General features: G+C 45.9%; 2 protein-coding genes across 4 annotated transcripts in view; one reads left to right on the top strand and one right to left on the bottom strand.

The window, feature by feature from the left end:
- Positions 1-15,435, bottom strand: part of CREBBP (CREB binding protein) — a 97,773-nt gene extending 82,338 nt beyond the window's left edge. For all 3 annotated transcript variants that reach the window (XM_049791144.1, XM_049791147.1, XM_049791146.1), the window contains exons 1-2: positions 14,952-15,435; positions 77-789 (exon numbers count right to left, since the gene is read on the bottom strand). In XM_049791144.1, coding sequence (XP_049647101.1) covers positions 77-789; positions 14,952-15,036 — 798 coding nt within the window. In that variant the 5' untranslated portion in view covers positions 15,037-15,435. The remainder of the gene's footprint in view (positions 1-76; positions 790-14,951) is intronic.
- GLIS2 (GLIS family zinc finger 2) overlaps positions 1-25,552 on the top strand; it is a 300,390-nt gene that overhangs the window by 93,736 nt on the left and 181,102 nt on the right. The gene's annotated exons all lie outside the window — the stretch shown is intronic.

Genomic DNA, 25,552 nt, shown 5'->3' with positions numbered 1-25,552 from the left:
AAAAGAATCTACTACATTTTCTAAACATCTGTATGGAGAAAAAACAAGTGCAATATATTAAGTTATATGTACATACTTTAGTCATTGCTCCTGTCTGTGCTGTATTCAGTCCGGTGTGACCAGCCATCTGTGGAGATACTTGGGTTAAAGTCTCTGCCAGCACACTGCCTGCATTCCCCTGCATGGCAGGGGCAGAATATTGCATTCCTGCTCCCCTTCCTCTTCCAGCTGCCCCAAGAGATCCATTCATTACCTGCCCTTGTCCTTGCTGAGGCTGATTCATTAAACTGTGACCAGAATTACTGTTGAGAAGGCTCTGGTGTGTCTGACTGAAATTAGTATTCATACATATCCCAGGTCCAGTCTGTGATGTTGCAGGGCTGCTCGTCACCATCCCCACTTGTTTTTGTGCTTGAGAGTTCAGAGTTTGTGATGCAGGTGTGGTAGGTCCAGAGGTGCTTGCTGCTTGCTTTGCCAGGCTTGAAGCAGAAGAGTCTCCCTGGTTTAAAGGGCTCTTACCCATAGCACCCAGATTACCGATATTAGCACTGTTCGGCTGCCCTTGAACTTGACTACCAACTCCCTGCTGGACAGGGCTATTTGAGTTCACATTTCCAATTCCTGGGTTTAAGGAAGAGCCGCTGCCTCCCCTTAGAAGTTCAGAAAGTTGTTTGTGTTTGGAAGCTGCATCTGGAACAAGGTTCCCACTGCTGTTTAAAAGGCCCAACTCGCCATTGGGGATCAGCTCATCAGGAAGGTCATTTTCCAAGTCAAACAAAGATCCAAAATCTACAAGTTAAAACAGAAACACAGGTGAGAAAAACCATGACAAACAAGTAACTAAAATATTCATCTACACTACTTTGTATTAGTCTTAAACAATGACATGCATTAAAAGGTCCATCTGACTCAATATTGCCAGCAAGCGAGCAAGGGTCCCCATAATGTGCACTCCAGAGCCTTTCAGAAAGCATAGTCGTCGATACATACTGTGCACATACAACCACACAGGGTAGAGCACTGGTCAATACGTAGTTTTTTCTCTCAAGACTTTTGACAAAACGTCGTACCAAGCTTAAGAAACTAAGGTGGCACGAATACAATGATCTAACCTAACTCCTAAATTTCTCTTCTTTTAGCTAAATGAAGGCAGCAGAAATATCAAGAGATTTTTTTCCTATTGATTTACTCTCCCAAAAGAGCCATTACATCACCTTATCCGACCTTCTATGTAATCCCAAACCACTGCATTTCACCCAGCAATCCCACCTCAACCTTGTAATTTATGTTTGCGCATAGCCAAAGAACATCTTCCAGCTACGCTTCGAAGCTTGATCAAAAGGCAACTACATCTTCAGTAGTTTGATCCCAGTCTCACGTACAAAGATGTTCAATATCCGTTTCTAGTCATTGATTTCTATCATGATCCACTACCTCAGAAGATCACAAAAGGCAGTCAGCATTTTCTCCTCCTAATGGCTCTTGAATCCAGTCACTTCTTGATCCCCAAACAGCTCAAATAATTCAAATTGCTCTCTAAGTGCTCAGCCCAATATTGACAGAGGTAATCCACACACTCTCCAGATGAGCAAAATAAATCAATCAAATCTTCATTAAGCCACATGAAGGAACTGCTCTGCCTGGAACATTGAGACTGATAAAAAGGTGTGTGGGGGTTGTTTTTTAAAAAGGAGCAGCTCAGGTTCACTAAAATATTTCATTGCTCATCATAAGCAGCATCTGTGTAACCATGTTATTTTAGTATGTAACTAAAAACAGAAAGTTACTTGACTGTATATAGGTACTTCCATGTGAAAGTGCATGTTATATATTTGAAGACATTAGGACAAGTGCATATAGCAATATTAATAAACATGTAAGCAGACTAGCCTCAATTCATCAGAGCAGCTGTTCAAACATGCAGCACATGTCAGAAAAGTTCTTCAGTCCAAGGATGTGATCTAACCCAATCACTTTTTACTGTAACAACAGAAATGTCTCAAAACTTTATTTTGCCCCCCAAAGCCAGCCCTGAAAAACCCTAGTCCGCCACAGTGAGCAACAGACAAATCAAATTTTTTCCAGGTTACAGCAAACAAAAATTCTTTTCTAAAGAAGGGCATCCCAAAAGCATCATTGTTTTGAAGTTTCATTTACTCTTCAACCAAAAAAAGTTGCTGCAAGATTCCGGTTGCAAAAGTGGTGTAAGATTGTTCAGCAGGTGACAGCCTGGACCACACTAGCCGTGTCGAAAAGAAACAACAAAAATCAAACAACAGGTAACCTGTATCACAAAGCTAGGATGCATTACCAACACATCTCAGTACATTTAAATACAATGCATTTCATCAGCATTCAAATTTTCAATTCAACCTAACTGAAAAAAAATTAATACAAATTTTCAGATGTGTTGCAATGACCAGTGAATTACATGAACAGAAACAGTAAACATACACAAAATGTTAAATTCTGCCTGTTTTGAGGCGCTCAGAGCAGCATGTCCTTTACACACCTACATCTTGCCATCATTACCTACTGAAGCTGATAAGCTCTGAAGAATCCCTGCAGGCCTGCAGGACATTGGCCATGACAAAATACACCACAGCTCAGGAACAGACCTCCTATTCCCTTTCAAGGTGGGAAGTAACTAACATTTTCATTAGCTAGGTTCATCACAGTATTTTTAGTTTCTCTCTTACTTGCTGCTTCAGTTGTTTAGTACACCTTTTCAGCTTGTCTTTTACAGAAATTCCCAGTGTACCTTCAACTACATTTCTTTGGACGATTCCTTCATCTATCCTCTTTCCCACATAACCACTTCACACTCACTATGCTGCAATTTTTGTCTCTTCCTATATATTTTAGTTCTACTTTCCTTCTTCCAAGATTGCACTATTTTTACTGTAACAACAGAAATGTCTCAAAACTTTATTTTGCCCCCCAAAGCCAGCCCTGAAAAACCCTAGTCCGCCACAGTGAGCAACAGACAAATCAAATTTTTTCCAGGTTACAGCAAACAAAAATTCCTTTCTAAAGAAGGGCATCCCAAAAGCGTCATTGTTTCCATCCATTTCTAACCCCCCTCTGATGAAAAGCCCATCACCTGGTTTCAGTACCAACCTCCATTTGGCCAGAAGCGAGTCCCCAGTGCGCAGGTCCCTGCCGCACAGCCCCCCTCCCCACACACCGACAGGCTCTGCCACCACCGGCAGTGACCGCAGCCTGGAGCACAACCAAAGCCATCCGCCTGCGCGTCACCAAGGGTGGTGACACAGGGTCCGTGGCTGAAGCTTCACCTTTGTTAAGCTGCTCTCATCATTCTGGCTTGCTGGGAAGTTCAAGGTTTACAGCACTTGTTCAGACAACTTTTTAAATCCCACGAACAGTGGTTTTCCAAGCTTCTGCACTCAAATTGTTAATATTTCATGAAGAAAAGATATATATTTGTGTGTGTGCACGTTCATGTGGCACCAGGGGCAGAGGAGAAGTGACAAAATGCGGGGAGGGGGGAGATGTTGCTGTGGCTTAAAAAAAAAAAAAAAAAAAAAGAGTAGTTTTTTCCAGTTGTATTTCAAAATGGGATGCTGGACTATAAGTACTCAAATTTTTTTTGTTTGGCTGGCTGGACTCTTAACAGTCTTGCCAGAGCCAAGGACTAGAAATGTTTTTGCAGTTTACGAAAAGAGCAAAGAAAGCATTTGGGAATACTACCTCTTAAAAACCAAAAATAACCTACCACTCTTAAGGTCCTGTAAGAAGGCTATACATTAAGGTTAGGTATGGAAGGTTTACAGCTCTGCCAGCAGGAAAATAAAAAGCAGGTAAACAGCTTAGCACAGTGGCTGTGTAAAAATTCACCAAGTATTCAAATGTTCAGGCAATGATTAATCTTCCTGCTTTTATATTTTAATCAGTTGTGTACGTTAAAAACATCAACACAAGGCACATTTTATGACAGTTATAAAATACAACAGAAAACAAAAGTCTACTTGAGCATGTCTGCAACAAATCCATAAAGATAAGAGATTGTCTTGGCAGTTATAAAAATAATATATTTATACACCTACAAAAATCTGCCATAATAAGAATGTGGCACGTTTCTACTGGTAGCAAAATGAAAAGTAACCTCAGTCCCCCCATCCTCACGAGAACAACATAATTGATCCCGTTATCAATGCTTCAACTATTTCTCAAAGTCAACGGCAGCTACCAAGAGTCTAAAAATCGAGAGACACCTTTGCCTTTACATACAGTTACCCGAAGCAATGCTCAAAAAAACACCTGCACTGAGGAGTACCACCCCAATTACTGAGCTTTGTACCTGCTTCGTCTCTCAAACCTGCCGCTTACCTACCATGCAACAGAACAGAAAAAATGGTCTTTATTTTAAAGAAGCATAGATTCCCTTAACTCATAAGGCACATACGTCTAATTTCAGCGCTCAGGAAGCAGTAGAGCTGATCAAGGCTGCGGAGGCCCACCTCGTAGCACCTCATCTCTAACACAGCACTTCCAATCCTGAACCTCACACCTTTCATTACCTCTGTTACATAAAACCAAACGTCCTCTTAACAGGAGAGCCAAAACCCAGGTAACATGTCTTTTGGAAGGGATGGAAAAGCACTAGGCAACTACAACACCCCCACTCTTTCCAAAGGGCTCCTTTTCCAATTTGAGAATTTTGCATTCTTTGAGCAGCTATTTTCACACATAGAAGATAACCACATTTGAGACACACTTTCTCCTAATTTCAGTTTTATGAGCTTAAATGTCACAGTTTTCTGCCTTCCTGGACAACACTTTCAGCAACCAGAATAAAAAAAGATGTTCTCTTTCCTTCCAAGCCTTCACAGAAGAAAAAAGACTGCTGCGTTCTCAAGGCAGAACACTTTCATCTGTATGACTACTTGCAACTGTTATCAGGAGACTCTTTCTTAATATACATATTCGATCAGTTAACTTGTTTCAATGCCACCCTTTTTTTTCCCTTTAGCTCAGCCTGGAGAGGTGACAAACATTCTAAGTTAATAAATCACGTAAAGAAATATCTCAAACATATCACACAGCAAGCAGGAGAACAACTACCAAATTCAGTTTCATTTTTTCACAGCATAAACTCCACTTGAAACATGATTGGGAATCTTCCCGTCACAAACTTTGACTGCCCATCCATGAGCAGACACTGAAGTCACACTGCAGTCCCAGTACACAAGCAGTATTTTCACCGTGCCTTTCTTTCATGCCAACATAGCTGTTACATTTCAGTGAGCCCAATTTTGTTTTGTAAGGCTTCTTTCAATCATGCCAGACCCCAGCAGACAAAGCCTCAACAGTTCAGAGCTCCAGCCATTCCCTAAAATTCGATGTCAGGTAACTCAACTCAATAGCCATACTGTTTGGTGCAGTCAGCAATTACCACATCCATTCCAACCTCTTTTCGAGGTTTGAGGATTCTATAATTTATTGTTTCATAAAAGACAATTAGCGCATTTAATATTTTAGAGCAATTAAACAATGCATTCATAGAAAAAATAAAATTTCCAGTAAGAAAACTTTGCATTAGTATCTTAACCTAATGAGACACCCAGAAAGATTGCTAACTCACGTGCATCTGACCTTGACTTTCAGAAGAAGAGCACCACTTCTTCAAAATACGATGTTTAACAACCAGGTTGAGAAAGACAGCGATGAGGGATCTGGCTGGGCCAAGGAGACCCTAATGGGTGGGTGGAAGGGGATGAGGGGGAAATGAGAGATCCAATAGCAGGCATCTGGAATCTGGAAGCATCCCAACAAGTTGGATGCCCCAAGACTTGCATAATAAAAGTTTTGGATATTTAGCTAAATTTCTTTCTGCCTGATCTTTTGAACTACTTATATTTGGGATGAGAAAGAAATAGAGTCTGGTTTGCTCATTCGTAAGTCAGTAGACGGGTCAAAATTGAAACACATCGATACACAGAAATGAGTCTCACCTGTAGGCATTCTAGGTACTTGCCACTAGGAAACTCACTGGAATAAGTATTGCAGTGCTCTCTTGCTTACGGACTCACAGTCACTCTGGTTGGAAGGGGCATCAGGAGGTCTGTACCCCAGCCCCTCCAGCCTCTTCTCAAAGGGCAAGTCCTCCAGTCCCCCGACCTCCTTGGTAGCTGTTCACTAAATTCACTCCAGCTCCTCCACGATCTGCCCAGTGGTGGCAGGGAGTCTGACACGTCTGCAGTTGCCTGTATTGTCCTTTTAGCCTTTCCTGAGAATGGGTGTAACACTTGCCTTCTCTTGCTTTCCTATGGCTAGGATTTTACAGGTAGGGGGACTGAGAAGGAGGCATTTGTTCTACCACGCTTCCTTTGCAACTTGTCTTCTGGCAAAGCATGATTCTCCGTAAGATGAATACCATCCAGGGTACAGACATGCAACTAAACAGTGACACAGTTCCTAAAACCAATTAAATTAGATCCATTTTGTGCATCCCAATAACCAAAAGGGACACTATCAGCTTAGATTCTAGTCAATCTTAAGTAGCTTCAAGCTCCTAAAATCTCCCCCAATCCATTTTTGTAAGACTTCAGCAACTAAGTGACTTTTCAAAACTGAAGCTCATTACACAGAGAAAACAAATCAAGCAGCTAATGAAAAAGAATCAGTTCTCTTCTAACCTCTACTGCAATGCTACCAGTGTTATTGATTCAGTTTTAAAAATGCTCCTGACACCAGCCCTAACACCAGACATGCAAGTCAGGATGGGGAAAATGCATGTATCTATATCCTCTATACTACAACTAATGTGTGTGCTAACAACAGCTACCTGATACAGGAAAGACCAACTCTTCTGCCCCTAGCTTCTTTCTCACCTCCCCAAAGAGAGAATGGTATCAACTGAGATCCTTTCTTGATTACACCGAGTTTAGTTCCCAGCCTTTCTTTCCACTTGCACATCGTGTATCAACATCATACCCTCAAGTTTCTCTACTGTACTTACCCAAACTGTCTCCACCATCTCTCTTTTGCTGTGCTCATAATGAAAATACAGTCTGTGTTGAAGGTTCAGAAAAAACTAAGATACTAGCTTCTTTCAAGAATAATCCGTTTTCAGATCTACTTCTACTACCTTTCCATTAAAAAATATTAAAAAAATAAAAATCACAGATTACTTGAATGTTCCAGTATTAAAAACAAGCAGTATGTAAGGGCACATTAAATGCACCTGGTACCAAAGTTAATATACAGAAACAAATACGAAAAATGCATTCAGCTAAGAAGCTAGTCTCTTACATCTTCCCAGAAGCCAGAGGGGAATAAAACCAAAACAGCCCCCAAAACATGTGGCAGAAGCAGACCAATGAGAGTGCTCACTCTGGTCTGTTCTTGGAAGCACTGGATAGCAAATGATGGATTAACTTTGCTTTCCTCTGGTCCTACAGAGCCTCTCCATAACCATTCTTCCTCTTAATTGTTTCCCAAGGTGTCTTTGCTATTTTAACACCATTGCCGTGTCTGCTCTTGCAAGTAACTTTAAATCCTACTCAGTAGCATCAACACCACAGGCAAGACTATTGTCACATTGCACGTGGCAATCAGGCTACACAGACTTACTGACCAAAACGCTTCAGTAATTTTATTTGCTGTAAGAGCAGAAATCTGGACAGAAGGAAGAGGAGGCAAGCAATCTGCCTATAGACTGGGAGACCACCGTACTGGTTAACATCAGCTTCTCATTCACAAGATCATCCTGATGAAGATTAAGTATTTTAGGTATCTTGGAGCATATTAGCAGAAGTGAGATCTTCTTCTCATCCTATCACAAATGCACACTTCTTTTCTGTTGCCCTATATTAACAGCTGACAAAACATTTAAGTTCAGGATGACCCTTGAAAGAGAAATCATCTGAAAATCCAGTAATTAATAGTGGGCACTTGTTTAAGGCAGCATGAAATGCATAGCCTGTACCAGAACAGAGGGTTTGCATGCGAACGCCTTCAGTTAGCTCACACAATTGACAGACCCGATGCTTCACGTTAAGGCTGTGCCACCCTTACTGCACATCTGGGAAAAAAATCAGCAGGTAATGTCTAAAGATGTGAATTATCTTGACAAACAAACTTTAACTGTGATGTTCCCTGGCTATAGACTTATTAAATACACAGGTCAACACAGGGCATTTCGGATTTTAAATTGTTCTGTCTGCCACCCTCCCCACAACGACTGACAGCATCAGTGGTGAGAACTCCATGCTCAGTATTGCCTTCTAGCTCAGGCTGCTTCCAGCACTCCCTTCAGCTACAGAAGTCCTTCTCTGTAAGTTCCCTCCTTTATGTGCCTGCTGTAGAAGCGGCACAGAACAGGCCTATTCTGCAAAGACTAAACCAGCAATGATTAATATGCACTTGAAGTAATATTATGAAACAAACAAAAGTGTTACGCAAGATTACTAGGAAACAGGCAAGTTTTCTGTCTCCTTTATGGTGTGTAATAGCTCCAAAAAGTGTTTCCATTCTCTTTTTTTTAACGCCACTTTTTCCTCCCTATTTCTGATACCAAATTGTAAGTGACGGGTCGTTTGCTTGGCAACTCAAGCAGGAACATACGACACAAAATAAACCAAATGTGCATAAGGAAGCAACAGCAGACATGCGCTTAAAGCTAATGATTTTTATGTATTTCACTCTAAAAAAAGCTTCCAACCATAACTGACTTAATACAAAAACCCCAGTGCCCTCACAAATCTATTTTACTTTAAAGCACCGATTTCAGTGAGATGAGGTTCTGAATCACTCTCATTAATACTTTCCTTAAAGGAGTTTATGAACCTTAGGAAAAAACTTCACAGCTACTACAAAACAGATTTGCATTCAGTACTTACTGAATTCAAGTCTCTTGGTAATTTCCACATTTCTTTGCTCCATTAGATGAAACGATACAGGAGATGACACAGAAGCTATGTCATCAACAACACCCACTAAAACAGCTATCAAAGTACCAGCAGGGTTAAAGTTGGGCAGAGCTAGAGAGAAGCTTGTGCTCTTCAGGTATGACACACTCAGGACTTGGAATCTAATATACCATTTTCCTCACTGTGCAACAGAAAGTAGCTAGCTCCGATGTTTGCCTCAGAGTTGTCCAACAGCAGCAATGAAATAATGCCTACCTGTGAGACTGGGAGGCACGTCACCTAGAAAGAGCGACTCATTTTGACAATGCTGTCTGCCTGAGGAAGTTCCCACAGCATTATAGATGACCCTCAGAGAAGCAGGAGATTATTTTACAGATTTCTATATGTATAAGTAAAAATACATACACACACACACACGAAGCTACTGCAAAGCAAAGATACTGCATTTATCCAGTGTTCCAAGTGAGATCCTTATTTCTCAATGGTGGTGAATAAGAAAAGAGGAAAGGCAAGATGAAATGAAGCTTTTGAAGAATATAAATTAAGAGATTTAGATTGAGTGATGATTGCCAATTACCAGTGATAATAGAAGTTTCCGTTTTCTTTTGATTCACACTATGATTCTGCACAATATTTGATAGTATTTGTTGAGACATCTCTATTAAAGAGAGTTTTCCAAATAAAAGATTTAGGTTCTCTCTGTATCTTAGACATCTGAGAAGACAGATGGAAAACATAACATATGTTAAAAGGAAGATTTACAAAGCAAAAATTCTTGAAAGTGTAAACCAAATTAGGGTGGAAGTGTCAGATTTCTAAGCTATCCCACATGCTTTTTCATTGTATGAGAACGAACCCCAGAATTTTTTCAATCCTGTTTTTCAACTACCCCCTCCACCCTGACTTCACATTAACCTGCAGTATTTTGCTAATAGAGCAAGATTTTTGTTCATGTTCTTCTCTATTAGCAGGTAACAACAGCGAGCAAATTCTCTAATAAAAATAAATACCAAGAATAGGTGGATTTTATTTTTTTTAATGTGAAGTTGCAGATAGAATAGCAAAAGACAGCATGTTGCTGTAGAAATAATTAATGGCACTGGACTATGACTCCAAGGAACATTCAGCCAGAATAGAAAGTGAATAATCTGCAACAGAAAACCGGGAATCATTTCACAAGCTATCAAGAGATCTCTGGGGTACAACAAAGACTGACCCCCCGAGCACAGCCTTTATTCCTGCCTGCTGTTGGCAGGGCTTTTCCAGGAGCTCTATGCCACAGCACAAGACAGCATTTACCGAGTTAATTTTAAGTCATAGTGGGGGGAAGGCATCAATTTGATAAACTCCCAAATACACATGCAATTATCACTCAAAGTATGAATTTCAAAATAGGAATGGGCACAATTGTAGGACTGCGGACTGCCACATAAAATCAGGCTGGCAGATCATCTGCTCAACTTTTCATCTCACATAGATGTTAGTGTCAAACTCCTTGGAAAAAAAAAAATCTATAAAAAACCCAAACAATGAGAAAGTATACAATAACCTGCTAGCAGCAATGCTTCATGAATTGGTAAGAATTAGCTGTGCTAGACTCTCAATAAATGAGCCAATTTCTAATCTTACAAATCTCCTGTCCCAGATTACCACTGCAGGCATAAAGTTATGCAAGTCAGTCACTTAAGGTGCAAAAAAAATACAGCTTGTATCAAACTTCACACAGCTCAAAGTAAACATTTTTGCTTGGCATCATCATCTCCCATCCGCCACCCCATCATTACATGTATATGGTAAGTCTTATGAAACAATATAGCCATGAAATATCACACCACATTTTTTTCCCATCCCAGCTAGTTATGGTGCAAGTACCACAAAACAAAGGACGTTCCTGTGAAATAATTACAACTACACACACTCCTTCACCTACATCTTTTCAGAAGAAGCATTTCTTCCCCCAATTTTCTGCTTATAAATCCAAGTCTGTTCACTTAGTGGAATTACCCTTTTCCTTATTCCAGGGAGAGATGGAGAAAGCAAGCGTGTAAAAGCAAGTCTTACTGTCACAGCACACAAATGACACTCAAGTTTTGCATGTACCGTATAAAACAAGAGCAGATCGATTAAACAGGCTTCCATGAAACTCTTCAACAATGCAGGAATGAACCCTTCTGAAACATACATACTAATGCTTTCATGCACACAAACAAAATCTGGTTTTAGATCACCGAGACATCAGTCCATCTGAAGTCTCAGCTAAGCATGTGAACATAAGCTTAGAAAGCCTCGCTGTCTCTCCTTAAGCTACTTTGTTTTAAAGGTAGTCCACCTCTTTGAAAGTAAAAACTAAATCCACTGGCATACACCTATCAGGTTTTTGGCAGGAGAGCGAGATCAAATCAGACTGCCCATCGACACAAATTCCCTTCTGAGAAGCTCTGTAGCTTGCTGGGAGTTAACCAGAGATCTATTTATCTCAGCATATACAAAGGCACGTGTGACAAGGCCAGTCTTCCCCCAGTTTTGAAATATGGGCACTGCGATGCTAACACACTGGGCCATAAAGAGAACATGAATTACCAGAGATCTCAGCCTGCAGCTTTTGCAGCAGCAGCCATACTGCTTAATCTGTTTATGATCTGAAGTTGTGGAGAAAAAAACAAACCCCAAAACCACACACAGGAGAAAGTATGAGGTGAAAATCCAGCTCAAATGGACTTTTGAAGCTGCTCAGCTCACCTTCTTTCCAACTTCACCCACTTTAGGAATTCATTAACTCATAATGCTGTTAAGGACACCCTCTGCTTTGGCCCAAATTATGATTTGTTGTTTCTGGAACTAGCATAGCTCTGCAACACCAGAAGGCTGCAGGATACATAACACATAGACATAGAGGCGCTGCTTGCAAGGCAACACAGACCACCACCAAGCTACCTGCAGAACCACAGTGAAGGAGCACCTGAACAACGCTGTCTTTGGTGCTGCTCCATTCAAGCACATTTTTTCCACAATCTGCACACAGAGTTCAGACCAAGATCAGCTCAAGAACGCTGCCAGTTGACTGTATATCCTGCTGAAGGACCAATGCCAGCAATGTACAAAATAATCACGACACTCGACAATAAAATAATAAGCTGCCATTACCAAAGTTACTGCAACTCTACTTTTCATACAAGTCCCTTGTTTATTCTGCAGCACACTAGACGAGAATGCCTCATAACACTTAAAGAGGAGACAAATGCTTAGGCATGAAAAATACCATGTATCTAATAAAGCAGTAATTAGACAAAAGCACTACTCCCACCTGGCTAAACAAGAAAAAATCTTTCCCATAGACACTTTACCATAGGAGCCAGCTCGTTCAATACTGCACAGCAACAGCAAGCTAAGTTAACAGCCACGAGTCTTAACCTTCCTTATTGATACAAAGAGCAATGGGGCAACTGCAAAATGGGACTATCATGAAACTTAACAATGGTCACAGTGCACATTTCTGTTATCCTTTCGTCTCTACTCCTTTCTCTGAGACCAGACATTTGATTTAGCTGCTTAAGTTTAACAGGAAAGGTCGTATTTTCAGAATGTGAGTAGAGCAATTTCAATTGCACAAACTTCGCTCTGCTAAGCTGAGGAGCTATTTTTATCAGAAAGATTAAAGGCAGCTAAAATTTACCCTGACAAAAGGAGCTGCTTAACACGACCGCATCAAAGCATAAAGCAAAATATAAACAAGGACAAGCAGTTGCTTTCTGCCGAATGCTCAGGCCTGCCATCAGACCCTTCGGCACCGCACTGCTATGCTCAGTCACAAGCATTTGCAGGCTCAGAGCCTTACTGTTCAGCAACAGAACTGCACAACTGGGCCTAACGCAGCCTCTTTTAAAGCTCATCCCAATCACCCAAGCTGCAGCATCAAACAGCGTGGGTTAATGACTGCAATTACAATTCAGTTAACCAATACACAACTTACTGCTTGTTCAGGGCGCAAGCCTCAAACCCATCTCCCCAAGCACCTCTGCTCACAAAGGCAACTTTTCAGGTTGCAACATAACTTTTTCATTTAAGCCTCAGCGCAAGGGAGCAGCCTCGTTTAGGTTCAGGAGCACTTTTATTTCGTAGCAGTCGCTACTCTATTTGTATTGCCTGCTACAACACATAGAAACCTTCAGCAATCTTTCAACAAGCAGCATTAGCTGCTGGCAGCAAACCTAAAGAGATTTTTTTGGAAAAAGCACTTCTGAGTGCACAAACACTACCTGCACTCTCAAGCAGAAAGGTATTTTTGCCTGAAGAACACTGGGACGACAACAGAACGCTACAGACACACTCCTGCTTGTTCAAAATAGAACCTGAGGTTTGCCGTCCCTGATGACCGAAGGCCCCCTCAGCTGTGTAAAACTTTATGCAGATGCTGGAGTTTACGTATCTAGCACTGCACAGAGCTCACCGAGACGCATTAGAACTTGCTGAACAGGACGTAATTATGACTGAAGCATTCCAGAACAGACCAAGTGAACTTCAAAAAAGAAAGAAAAAAAAAAAAAAGACACTGCTTCAAACATCTTTCATTGGCTCCCAGTAGAGTCTAAAATGTCTAGCTAAAGAATTAAAGAAAAACTGCGTTTTCCCCGAGTTACTGTGGTGCATTTACTAGCAACTTGCATATCATCCTTCCGAATGATATTCCACCGCTTCCACGAAAGGGATTAGCATAGTTCAATCACAAGACCTCACTTAGATATTCTCTGCCAAATCTTACTCTCAATACAGTTTCTTTTGGGCATGTTTCATTTGTTTGTAGGCTGAGAAGAAAAAGATTCCAGAAAAAAAACCAAAAGGACTGAAGTATCTATAAGCTATTGCCAAATGCAGATTAAGCAAACCAAAAAAAACCCACAGAATTTATCAGCTCAATTATAGTAATAATTTTTTCAGTCTATAAAAACACAGCAGGCATAGCATGATTAACTTATCACTGTCCCTTCAACAAGATTCATTAATCTCTGAAAACAGAAATGCAAGTCCAACACACTTCGTGTTCCTATAAAGCTACTGTTACAGTGATTAAAACAGTCAGAACATGGAAAGACGTCACAACACGCACACATGCTCTTATGCACACACGTGCGTATTTACAACGGGCACGCGCTTGCTGGAAATGAGAATTTTTGATGTGTTTTATTATCTACAAACCCATTACAATTGAGAAAAAAAAGCACACCAAAGACAGTACGCGACATACAGACAAGTCGCAGCGACTGCCAGCCTGCTGGGCACTTCACCACGCAAGCAACCCCACAACTTAAAATTTTACCTGCAAACTCTTTGGGTTTTGAGGAAAAATGCTCAGAACAGTTCGAGCCAAGCACCGTAAACCAGACTTACAGGTGGTGAGATAAAAAAAAAGCACAATATCAATATGCTATTAGGAAGTTTTTATTCCGTAGGGTGCTGGGCACAGTGGAAAAAGCTGCCTGCATAGGGCCTTTAGTTGTGGGCGATATATGGGTTTTAAGGAGTAGAGATAGAAACCCTGACCACCCCCTCCAGAAGTCGTGTGGTTGGTGTTTCTGATGGCTGGGTTTTTCTCCTTCCCTACCCGCACCCCGCTCACCTGGGCACCCCCAGCATCCAAGCCAAGGCGGATCCCTCCAGCCCTTCACCATTAAAACGAAAGGGGTGGTCGATGACGGGAGGAAAGGGAAATTTTTAACTCAAAAAAAAAAAAAAAAGCCTTACCCGTCTCTCCCAACCACTATTTATAGCCGGGACGGTACTTGGCGTACGGGTCCCGCCCGGTAACTTCGACTGGAGGAGGCCCAACCGCTCCGGGAGGGATCCTTCCCCCCCTTTCCCGGCACCCCGCCAGGCCGGTTCCCACCCCCGCCGGGAACCGCGGCAGGGCGGGCGGTTTCTCCCCCCCACACCCCCCCGCCTTCCTCCGGCGAGCGGTCGGGCCCGACCGCCCGCCGGAGGAGGAGGAGGAGGCGGCGGGGGGCGGGGGGGAGAAACCGCCGGTAAGGCCCGCCCGCCCCCTCACCGCCCCGCAGGCCTTACCTGTGCTATCGCTGGCGGAGAAGCCCGGCGAGTTGAGCTTGGCTCGCTTGGGGTTGGGCGGCCCGTCGAGTAAGTTCTCCGCCATGGTAGCCGGCTGGGCCGTCCGAGGAAAGGCCGCCGAGCCGGTAATCGTTGAAAAGGGGGCAGTCTGAGGCGGGGGGGGTGAAGCTCTCCTTTCCCCCTTCTTCCAAAGGGGAACCCACCGTCGAGCAACAGCGCCGCTCAGTGCCCGACCGGCGGCGGCCCCCGTTCCCCCATACCCGGGCCGGGCCGCCGCCGCCGCCGCCGCAGCAGGCCGCAGGGGAGGAGGGTTCGGGGCGGGGTGGGGAAGAGCCCAGCGCCCCCTCCCTGCCGGCCTCGCTCCTCCCGGCCTCTCTTCCCCCCGCCCGGCGGCCGCCGCCGCCGAGGAGGTGCCCGGATGGCGGCTCAGTCAGTCAGTCAGTCAGTCACTCGGGGAGCATAGCGCCCCCCCCGCCCCCCCCCCCGCCCCACAGACACACACACACGCTCCCCTCCACCTCGCCCCGTCCCCTCCCCTCCGCGCCGGGGGGGGTTCGCCCCGGCCCCACGGCGGCCCCCGCCCGCCGCCCCCGCCCGCGGCCGAACCGCGGCCGAGGTAGGGGAGGGGGGAGGGGGGTGGGGGAAAGAGGAGGGAGGGGGGGGAAAAAAAAAATTCAAAAAACCACCAAAAACCGGAAAAAACCCGAAAACACCCAAAAAACGCCCCAAAACAATGAGCGCGGCGCGGCGGCGGCCGCGGCTCCCGGTCCCGGCGGCGGCGCTCGGTTGGTTCCGGCCGGCTCTGCCCCGCTGCCCCGAGCCCCTCTGCCCGTCGGCGGCGCTCCGCGCGGCTGCCCGTGTCCCGGCGGGCGGCCCCGCTGCCCCGGCCCGGCCCGGCCCGGCCCCGCTCCGCTCGCGCCGCGCTCCGGCTCCGCGACAAGATGGCGGCTGTTGATTCCTCAATTAAAAAAAAAAGTTTTTTTTTCTCTTCTCTTTTCCAGAGACCATGGGGGCGGGGACGGGGCGGGGCCTGCGCCTTGCGTCAGCGCGCACGGGGCACGCCCTCCCCCGCCCCCTCCGACGCCGGAAAGGCGCGAGCGGCGCCGGAAAGAGACGAAATCGTCCTCAGTTGCTCCGCGGAGGGGTTAGGGGACGGCTGGTTAGCGGCGGGCCCGGCGGCCCACCCGCCCGTTCCCCCCCCCCCCCCCTCTCTCCCCGGGGTCGCTGGGCGCTCGCCCTTCTCAGGGACCTCCTCGGCGCCCCCACAGTTGCCCGTTCGAAGTGTCACCCGTCAGTCCCCTCCTCGGCGTCCCCCTCGGTTGCCCCAGTCGCTCACCTCAGTCTCCCCTACTTGCTCCTGGTAGGGTTACCCCCCCCACCCCCCAGCTGTGCCCCCTCACAGTCACACACACACCCCCCACTGGGTGTTAGTTATCCTCCTCTCTTGTCACCCACGATCTCCCCTCGGTCCCACCACAGGCATGCCCTCTCAGTCTCGGTCCCCTCACAGTCGCTCCCCACATTATCCTGCCCTCAGTCCCTCATAGTTTCCTCTCTCTGTCCTGCTGCAGTTGTCCCCTCAGTCTCCTCGCAGTCCCCCTCCCCCACTCGCCCCTCTCAGTCCCACCACAGATGTCCTCTCTCAATTTCCCCCTCACAACATCCCCTCCTGAGGTTCCCCCCTCAGTGCCCCCTGTTCTTCCAGGCCCTCAGAGCTGAGGCGCAGCAAGGCCCAACGCTCCTAACACAATCCTGGGGGGCAGCCATGCCAGCCCGTGCCCTCCCGCTCCTGCAATCGACGAGTTCAGGGTGTGATGCACAGCCATGGCCTCGGGATGACGCTGAGGCCATGGGGTGCTTGTATCCCCCACAGAGTCTCCCTGCCCAGGTTTCCCTCAGCGTTCCCCCTTGCCTGCACTTGTTCTCTGCCTCCTCCTGCTTTCCTGCTGAAACCTATGCAGCAGCCTCTGCACACCCATGCACCCTGCGAGGGGTTGGGGTGGCCTGGCTGATGGGGTTCTCCCACTGCTTTCTGCACATCCATGGGGTTGGTTTTCCCCTGCTCCTCGACCCTCATGTGCAGCCACACATGAGGTCCAAGCTGAGGTGACCCGATCACTCAGGCACCAGGGCCGAATGCAGCCTTGCTTTACAAATGCCTTGTGCTCTGTCTAGACAGATTTCCCCAGCCCGAAACAGGTTTATAGGACTGGAGCTCGTATACTTCCGTGGATTTCCATACTGGTTCCCAACCTGAGAAGCAGGTCGTATAAGCCCCAGTGACGTGACATGCCAATGTGGCAGCAAGAGCTCCTTGTACCCAAACTGGTTGCTCGGGGCTGTTTTCATCGCCTACTTGTCGGTATGTCCCCAAAGAGCAGCCACAATTGGAGGACAGACTGGAGAAGGGCACTGAGACAATCCTGAGGATGTGTTGATGAAGGCCATAAGCCGCGATGGATTCATCAGCAACATTTTATTGGTTTAAAGGAGATCTGTAATGACACCTTCTTTTTCAAAGAGCAGGTCTGCCTTTGTTTACTGCAAAACTCGAATTCATTACATTTACGTCTACATTTACATGCATTTCATTACATTTACTTGCAAATTCTGTATTTATTTACATGGTGCCTGTCCTTGCTGAGATCTGACTGTAATCGCGCTGGAGGTCTCTTACAGGCCTCTGCTTCTATCACTGTATTACTCATTATCTACACAAGTAAGTGCTCTCTAGTTATGCCTGCTTTAATTTCCTTCAAAAACAGTGAGTTCCCATCTGGTTTAGGATGGCTCAGCACGGGACAAGGTTCGGTGTCTCACAGTGGTTCCAGACATGAGAGCAACAGCTTTTGTCCAGCAGTGTTTTACTGTAATGTAAAGCATTTGCCCCAGTTTAGGTTGAGGGAAAATATTTTGCTGTTGGGGGGGTGTGGGGGGTGTGGGGGGGTGGAAATCAGGTCAGATTGTCTGTCAGGCACAACCGAGGACAGCAGTGCCCTTTACTATCTGCTGCTTCAACTGTTTAACAAGTTTGATCAGTGCATGTTGAACTGCAGCTTGGATAACTTTTTGCACTTGCCTTGCCCATTATGTCACTTGTGGTCTTGATCATGAAGGATTTGCTGGAGCAGTTGACACCAGGAGACCCCCATAGCATTTTGCTCCCCTTATGACCCTCTTCCCTGCTGCTGCAATAACTCTGCAGCTCTGGCATGAAGTCAGGATGGAGATCCACCACTGGGGACAGAACCTGAGCGGTCCCACAGCTACAGCCTAGCTCCAGGAAGATGTTCATACCGCCTGGTGCTAGGCAATACACTGATGTTACACCAGTACTGCAGCTCTGACCGTACAGCTGAGCAAGAGGGCCCGATACCATCACCCACCACTGTAACAGCAGCTGGTGTGCCAGGGCAACGCTACATCCTCAATGTTGGGAATGGGGAGCAGATGGGAGGACTCATGGAGGCCGTGATTCCTCTCCCATTAGCTGGGAGAGCTCCTCTATCTTTACAGCAAGCACCAGGCTCGCTTGCCACATTGGTGAAATCAGAGGGGGGCTGCAAGTCCTGGGGACAGAGTGGGAGAGGAAGGAGGTGCTTTGGAGGGAGGGAATCCTATACCTTGGGCGGTAGGAGCGGAGGAGGAGGATCCTATTGCTGCTGTGTCCTGCAGCTTCTCCGTGGCACGATGTCCCCTTAGGATGGCCCCAATTGCCCCCCGCTATGGGATTAGAACAGCATTGGGTTAATGGCAGGAGGGAAGGGTAAGACCTGGACTGTCATCCGCTGCCTCTGGAAACAGGACTGTGATTAAATACCCAAAGGCTTAATAGTACTGCAGTGTTCAGGGTACCATAGCCCTTTGGTATCGATCGGTATTGCAAGAGTCAGATGGCCTCACCCACTGGTAATGCTGAACACAGAACAAGCTCTAACGGAGTAAGAGGATTTTGTGAGAAGAAAGGAAAGTCTTTGAAAGACACTATATAGCAAGCAAATGAGCCCTACTACTGCAAACTGGCACCCAGGATTCCCAGTCTGGACCCTAGTGCACGGCTGTCCGCTCCCCGAGCTGATGGTTAAGCCCTCGCATGGGTTCCTGAGGACTTCATCTGTGGTGCTTAGGAGGCACCGTGAAGCAGGTGCTTAAGGGATAACTCCTTTATTCAGGGACTAGTTCCAAGAAAAATTGCATAATAAAAGCTGCACTGCTGCAGCCCATTTCCAGACTTCCTGTCTCCAGAACTAAGCTGCTTAAAGATACAGTTCCCGAGATCCTACCTTCCTTCCCCGGCCAACACCTGGAAGTATCATTGCTATAACTTGTGACCTCAGATCCTTAGAGCCAAACAATTAATAATGCTTGAATAACTTCTGAGGAGCTCTGCACTGTAACTTGTAGTCACCATGGCATCATCAGAGCAGTTCTCATCGGGAATAAGAGAGTCTGTTTTTCCTGGTAATGTTACAGCCTGGCACCTGGTTGCCTTTCCATCCCTGTGTGCTGCCACATGAAGCTGTCCCAGCAAAAAGACAAGCCTGGCACCCGTTACCTTCTCTCCTCCTGGCAGCCACAGAAGGTGCTGCCTATTCTTCCCCCAAGTGTATCTCTCTGGTTACACACACCCTACACTCATGGGATTGTGGACCAACTTTATGTGAAATAACTGTTGTTTCTGGCTTCTGATTTTCATTGTGTGAATTCTTGTGTTCAGGAAGTGGTGGTAACCCCTGGGACCGCAATCATAGTGCTGTTTTGTGTTTAGCTATATGTCTGTGCACTTCCGCAAACCTTCAGCTCCTTGGGCTACGGAGCCTACCTAACATCCCGAGTGGTCTCCTTGCTTCATTTTATGCAAAACAAAGTATCTGCAGGTGGCTAGCCATGTTCTGTAGGTGCCATCCTGTCATTTAATGCTGTCAAGCACTGGTCAGATCTGATTTTGCTTTCCTTTTCAGTACATATTTATTATTTTAAAGCCATTTTCTACCTCCTTGTTGAATAGAGTCTAGTGGGGACTGGATGCAGACGTGGACATTGCTGTGAACTGCTCAAAATCCTGCCCATCATCTGTTGAGACCATCCTCTCTACTAGCACAGCTCTGATGTAGAGGAATCATCCATGTAACAGGTAAGGCTGTCTCACAGAAGTGAGAATAACAGTTCAGGAAAAACAAGTAGTCTTCTGTCATCAACATAATCCAATCTGTCACTGCGAGTGGTCCTATTTTTCTTATGTCGCAAATGTGAAGCCCTTTTTTCTGGAGTTGGCCTGCAATTTTGCCATGCCTGACAAACTATTATGAAAAAATCTGTATAAATCTGTCTTTACACTCTCATCCTGGGTTGTTGCTCTAGAAATCATAGTTTGCACTTTGTCTGAGAGACAACAGTCCATTTGCTTTACTTTTTAAGAGTCAAACTGCTATGAAAAATGTCTGTCTTTGGGCTCTGCTACACTACGTTTTTGTCCATCTGACACCAGCTTTCACCCAGTCTCACAGTCAGTTTGAAAATCATATTTCTATCCGTAAAATAGTAATCTGGGCAATCTGGGCAAGTTTCATGTCTGCCCACTCCCTTTCAGCAGTTGTAATTAGTGGTTTATGGGTTGTTTCAGCCAACATGGGCCAAAATGAAGACACAAAACTTTTTTTCCCCTGCAGATTACAGTGAAAGATCCCTTCCCTGAGCACATGGAAACACAGGGTGCCCATAGGTACATTCTGGCCATTCGAGATGGGAAGATTTCAGCATTTTCCACCTCCCTGCTCTCTGCCATGTCCCTCTGTCAGAGACTTGGCCTTCCCCATTACACAGACAGTAGGAGGGAGCATTTGTGAGCTCTTCAGGTGCTGCAGGTTAGAGCTTGGCATTAGCTTAATCCCAAATGAATGGCAGTCTAAGTTAACATGCTGAGCTGTGAGCTCTGGCGGCGAGCACCGCTCACGCTCCTGTCTGCTAAGTTCACTACAGAATCCACCTCTTGCCTGAACCTGTATCTCAGAGAAACACCTCGTCCTTCCCACCGGAGCTAGTGCCTCTGTCCATTTTTTTCTTCTGTTGACTCCATGCAAATCAGAGCAGTGACATCTCAGCATCTTTGAACCTCTACCCCAAGGTGGGGGATCTGGCGACTCCCTGTCCCTTGAAAGATGTCTTCAGAGTCCTCCTCACCCACTTCTGTTCTCTGCTCTTTCCATGAGGGCATCACAGAGACAAGATCAAGGCCTCAGCACATTTTACCACACTAAGCATGGCTCCTTTCAATCAAATGCGATCCAAGCATTTATTAACCTACTTGAATAGACTGCATGCGTCTTTTGTGGAAGTAAATTCATTACTATAAATCTCATAGTTCAATTGTTTTTCTTTCTCTGCATATAGTTTTCTTTTTTGTATTGGTAGCAGTGCTCACAACAATGCAGTGATGTTCATGTAAACATCTAAGACGACATTTGGAAATGCCCTCCTTGCGTTCTGGCTGACAGTCCTTATTTTTTGCTGCAGCAAAAACTGATGTTCCCATGAAAACTCTGCCTGAGCTCGTAGTCTCACCATCATCCTGTTAGTCACCCGTCTGCAAAATTCTGCTGACCCATTGCAAAGCCAGGCCATGGGGACACTGATTGCATTTTTCCCCTGCTCTGCCATTGTCCTGGCTGCTGGAGGTAGCTGCAACAGTACGGCCCTGCTATTGCTCCTGTTCCATTGAGCATTGCCTGTCCCTGTGCTTCAGTCCTCTTTAGAGGAACTCTTGGTGTGAAATACAGCTTTAGTGCAAGACATCTGGTTATCTCTAGGAGCTTCATTCCTGGAAAATTCTCCCCACCTCATCAAGGCTTAATCCTGGCTTGCCCACCAACCTGCAAGCTTTTTGCTTTGGGTTCAACTCCTCACGCCTGTTAAAATCTTTATTTCTTATCAGAGACTCTGTCGAACTCCCAGAGTCACCCAGTGAGCAACCCCAAGCTCTTCTGTAGTATCAGCCTCTCTCTGTCACCTGGGTTAAAAGCCAGCTCTGTGAAATGTTTTGGTTTTAGGTGGCAGGCAGGTCCCTCATCTTCTGTGCAAGTTCTCAGAGAAGGTTAGAGCCTTGGAGGTGGCTGCCCTGTCCTTGCTCAGCACCATCATGTGCCATCATGCATCCGACAGGCCCGCTCAGACAGAGACCAGCTGGAAAGGCGAATGCACGATAGCACTGTGCCTCTGCAGACCCCAACCGCCGTCCCAAAGCTGAGCTCTTTGGATGGAAACGGTCAGCTCCTCCACAGGACTTCCCTGCCCTACAGCCGCCTTGAGCACCTAGTTACCACTCAGCCTGCAGACTCTGCTCGGTCCTCTAATTTCCCCCAAGGCACCTAAATTTTGTGTTTGCTGGCACTTCCAGTGATGGAAATGCCTGGTGATGACGGTTCTGTGGCCGAACACGTGCAAACCCCTCTAGCTTATGGCACGTGAGACCTCTGCAGCACTCGAGCCCCAGCAGCTTTGCAGGTGGCCATCACACCATCCCACTGGCCTGGGGGCCCCCCCACAATCACCCTTCTTGGGGACCCCCCCAGCCTGCATCTCCCACAGCTCACCCCGAAGAGGAACAGGGGTGCTCATCCCTCTGAGCAAGCCTGCAGACTTGCGCTCTCCTCCTGCAGAGGGAAGGCCCTCAGTGGTGACCAGGAAGCCTTTCTGGGCTGGGTCTCTGGAAAACTGTCCTGCTGAACCAGTTCCAATTTGTATAAAATTCTTCAATATTCATCAGAACAGGGAGCCCATTGAGCTGGGTTGACGAGGTGAATACATTAGCTGCCTGTTTGTTCCTCCAGCCTCCCTGTTCCTCCACCACAGGGGTTCTTTCCTTGGTTTGGACAAAAAAAAAAAAAGAGCAACTTCCACAGGATCTTGGAGTCTTCCGGACCTGTTGTGGCCCAGCCCCACGTTGCTTGAAGAGCACCCCACCGAGCCGTGCTGTGGGTGTCTGGTCCCCGTCACCACGTTGGCCAAGCAGCTACCAGGAAAGATCTAGCTCCAGGCTTAGCGTGGGTGGGTGGACATGGTGGTCTCTTGAGGGCCCTCCTGCTCCAGAGCTGAGGTTCAGGAGAGCTGGGGCCAAACCAGGCAGGCTGTGGCGTAGGGCTGGACATCAGGAGAGCATTACAGTGGCGGATGTCAAGCAGAGGAGACACCTCCCTCTGGTCTGGAGTTAGGAACTGCATTTTCTAGGAGAAACGAGACTGAATGCTGGTCGTCTTCTCAGCATTTCTGGGGGACTGGTAGAGTTGGATGATGATGGCTTTTCCCTCCTCTTTCTAGCAGATAACACATTTGTGGAAAACTGCGCTTTTCTGCAGGGGGATAACTCTTGCATGTTCAGGTATTCAGTGAGTATTCAGAAAACCCCTGAGGTTTCAGCTTTTGGAATTTGGAAAGCACTGAAACCTTCTGATCTATTAATTGATAAAGAAAACGTTTAATTTCCATGCTGCATGAGCAAAGCTTTAAAAACAGCTTTTAGCTCCAAAATTGGGAAAATAAAAGGAGTAAGAAAGAACAAAGTGACCAAAATATATCATTTCACCAACCTTTCCCTCACTGAATTTTTCACGTCAGTTTGACTGAAACCAAATTCCTTATTTTTTCTTGTTATAGCAACAACCAGTTCAAAGGCTCCACTATTTCTTTAGCCCTGTGGTCCTCACAGAGAACTCCCTGGGTAAGTTCTGGCTCTCATACATTACACTCGGATGCATCTCACTTCCCTGCTATCAACTCGAGTCGGCTGCCTGAATCACAGCTGGCATCTCCAGGGTGCACAGTGTAGAGTGTGGTAGAGCCAAACCCAAACCCTTTCTGTTGCTTCAGTCCCGAGTTTCTCCCAAACACAGCATAAGGGCTTCAGCTGTAAAACCTTTTTCAGCAGAAATCGCCTTTTGCCATGCATTTGCACAGTGCCTAAATAATGGGCTCAGGCAAAAATAGAAATAATTGTTGTCATTATGGCTTCTAGCTCAGGTTAAGGAGATCAGAGCAGGGCAGCAGAGTGGGCTGTTGTGGTTGTGATAACTGGCACAGGAAAAACTGGGATAATTTCCACTGGAAAACCTGTGTGAGAGCAACTCCGACAAGGTGCTCTACTCTGTTGCTTTCAAGGTTATCAAAAAATGATCACCCTCTCAGCTGTGATGTCCCATTCTGTGACATTAATGGCAGGAAAATTTAAAGCCAAAGGAATCTCTTGGCACAGTGTGTAATTTGCCTGGGGAAATTAGTTTCAAAAAGGATCAGAAAGTTAAATCCTATTGCTGGGCTTAAAATGAAGGCGAATAATTTTATAGACAAAATAATATTTTTCTATGATAAATTATGTAGAAGGCAAGAGTAATAAAATGTCATGCTCCAGGGTATAAAACAATCCCTGTAAAGGTCAGGAAGCACTTTTAACGTACATGCACATCACTGCACATTAGTCCAGATGCATTTTAATTTGTTTGGATTTTGTGTCCTTGATTGGACATGATACTCTTCTCACCTGATGTTCCTCAAGGCCAAGCACCTTGTTGGCTGGACCGGGACAGAAACCTTCCCCAGCTCTCTCAGATTATTGCTCCATTCCTTTAAGCATGAGGCTGGATTATTTTTGTTATGCATATCACTCCTGTCCCATTCTTGCAAGACTTGACAGACTGTAAGGTCTTGGTGGCATTTTGCCCTCTGATTTGTGACTCTGCAATTTTGCTGTTACAACACTGTCTCTAATTATAACAAGATTAATTTTTCAAACCAACCTGTCCACCTTAGGCGCACTGCTTAATTCCTACAATGCTGAATTCAGCAGGTTGGCTGTTGATGTGCACAGCCATGCACATGCACTCTGCACTTAGGTCTTAGATCATCCTAGGTCACTTGTTTTTTGGTTTTCTTAAACCAACAGCAGATTAGGTGTTAAGAAGAGAAACGCCCTCTTTTCCTGCTTTTCTTCCTACCCCACATCAACCATTAAAGCTTATCCCAGCCTTGTGCTTAGCCGGGGAGTGGAGCCAGATCAGCTCTGAATTGCCCAGCCTGGGGTTCCCATCGTCATCATCCTGGAGCGGTACTTCACAAACTACCACACCTTGGATCTGTCCCCCAACTCCACCATATCCAGTTTATGGTCACATCTGTTAAATCGGCCTGTAAGCGACCAGGTTGGCCCCTCTGCCAGGTCAGCTCCACTGCCCGTGGCCCAAGCCCACATCTCCCTGCTTACGTGAATGCTTCTCAGCTGCCTTCCAGGCTCTCCTACAGAAGGCAGCACTTGGTGCTCATACAGGACAATTTACCAGGCTGGTTTGAATTTGAGAGCTCTGAAATGCACTTGTGAAATAAAAACAGACCCAACCTTTTTACAATGGCTTTTAGTGATGCTCGCAGCATCCTGAAATGCTCAGGTGGAATTTGCTCGCGAGCTTTGTAAAATTACCCTCTGAGAGAGAGCAAATAGGAGAAAATTCAAGCTAGGAAAGCCAATTTACATTACTGAAGTGTTAAAAGAGGACAGAGCTGTTATCTCAAACCCATATTACAAAAGCAGCCAAAGACTGGGTAAAATACAGGATTTT

The sequence above is a fragment of the Accipiter gentilis genome, chromosome 33 (genome assembly GCF_929443795.1).
Source record: "Accipiter gentilis chromosome 33, bAccGen1.1, whole genome shotgun sequence".
Classification (NCBI taxonomy): domain Eukaryota; kingdom Metazoa; phylum Chordata; class Aves; order Accipitriformes; family Accipitridae; genus Astur; species Astur gentilis.
This window is presented reverse-complemented; position numbering and strand designations above follow the sequence as displayed.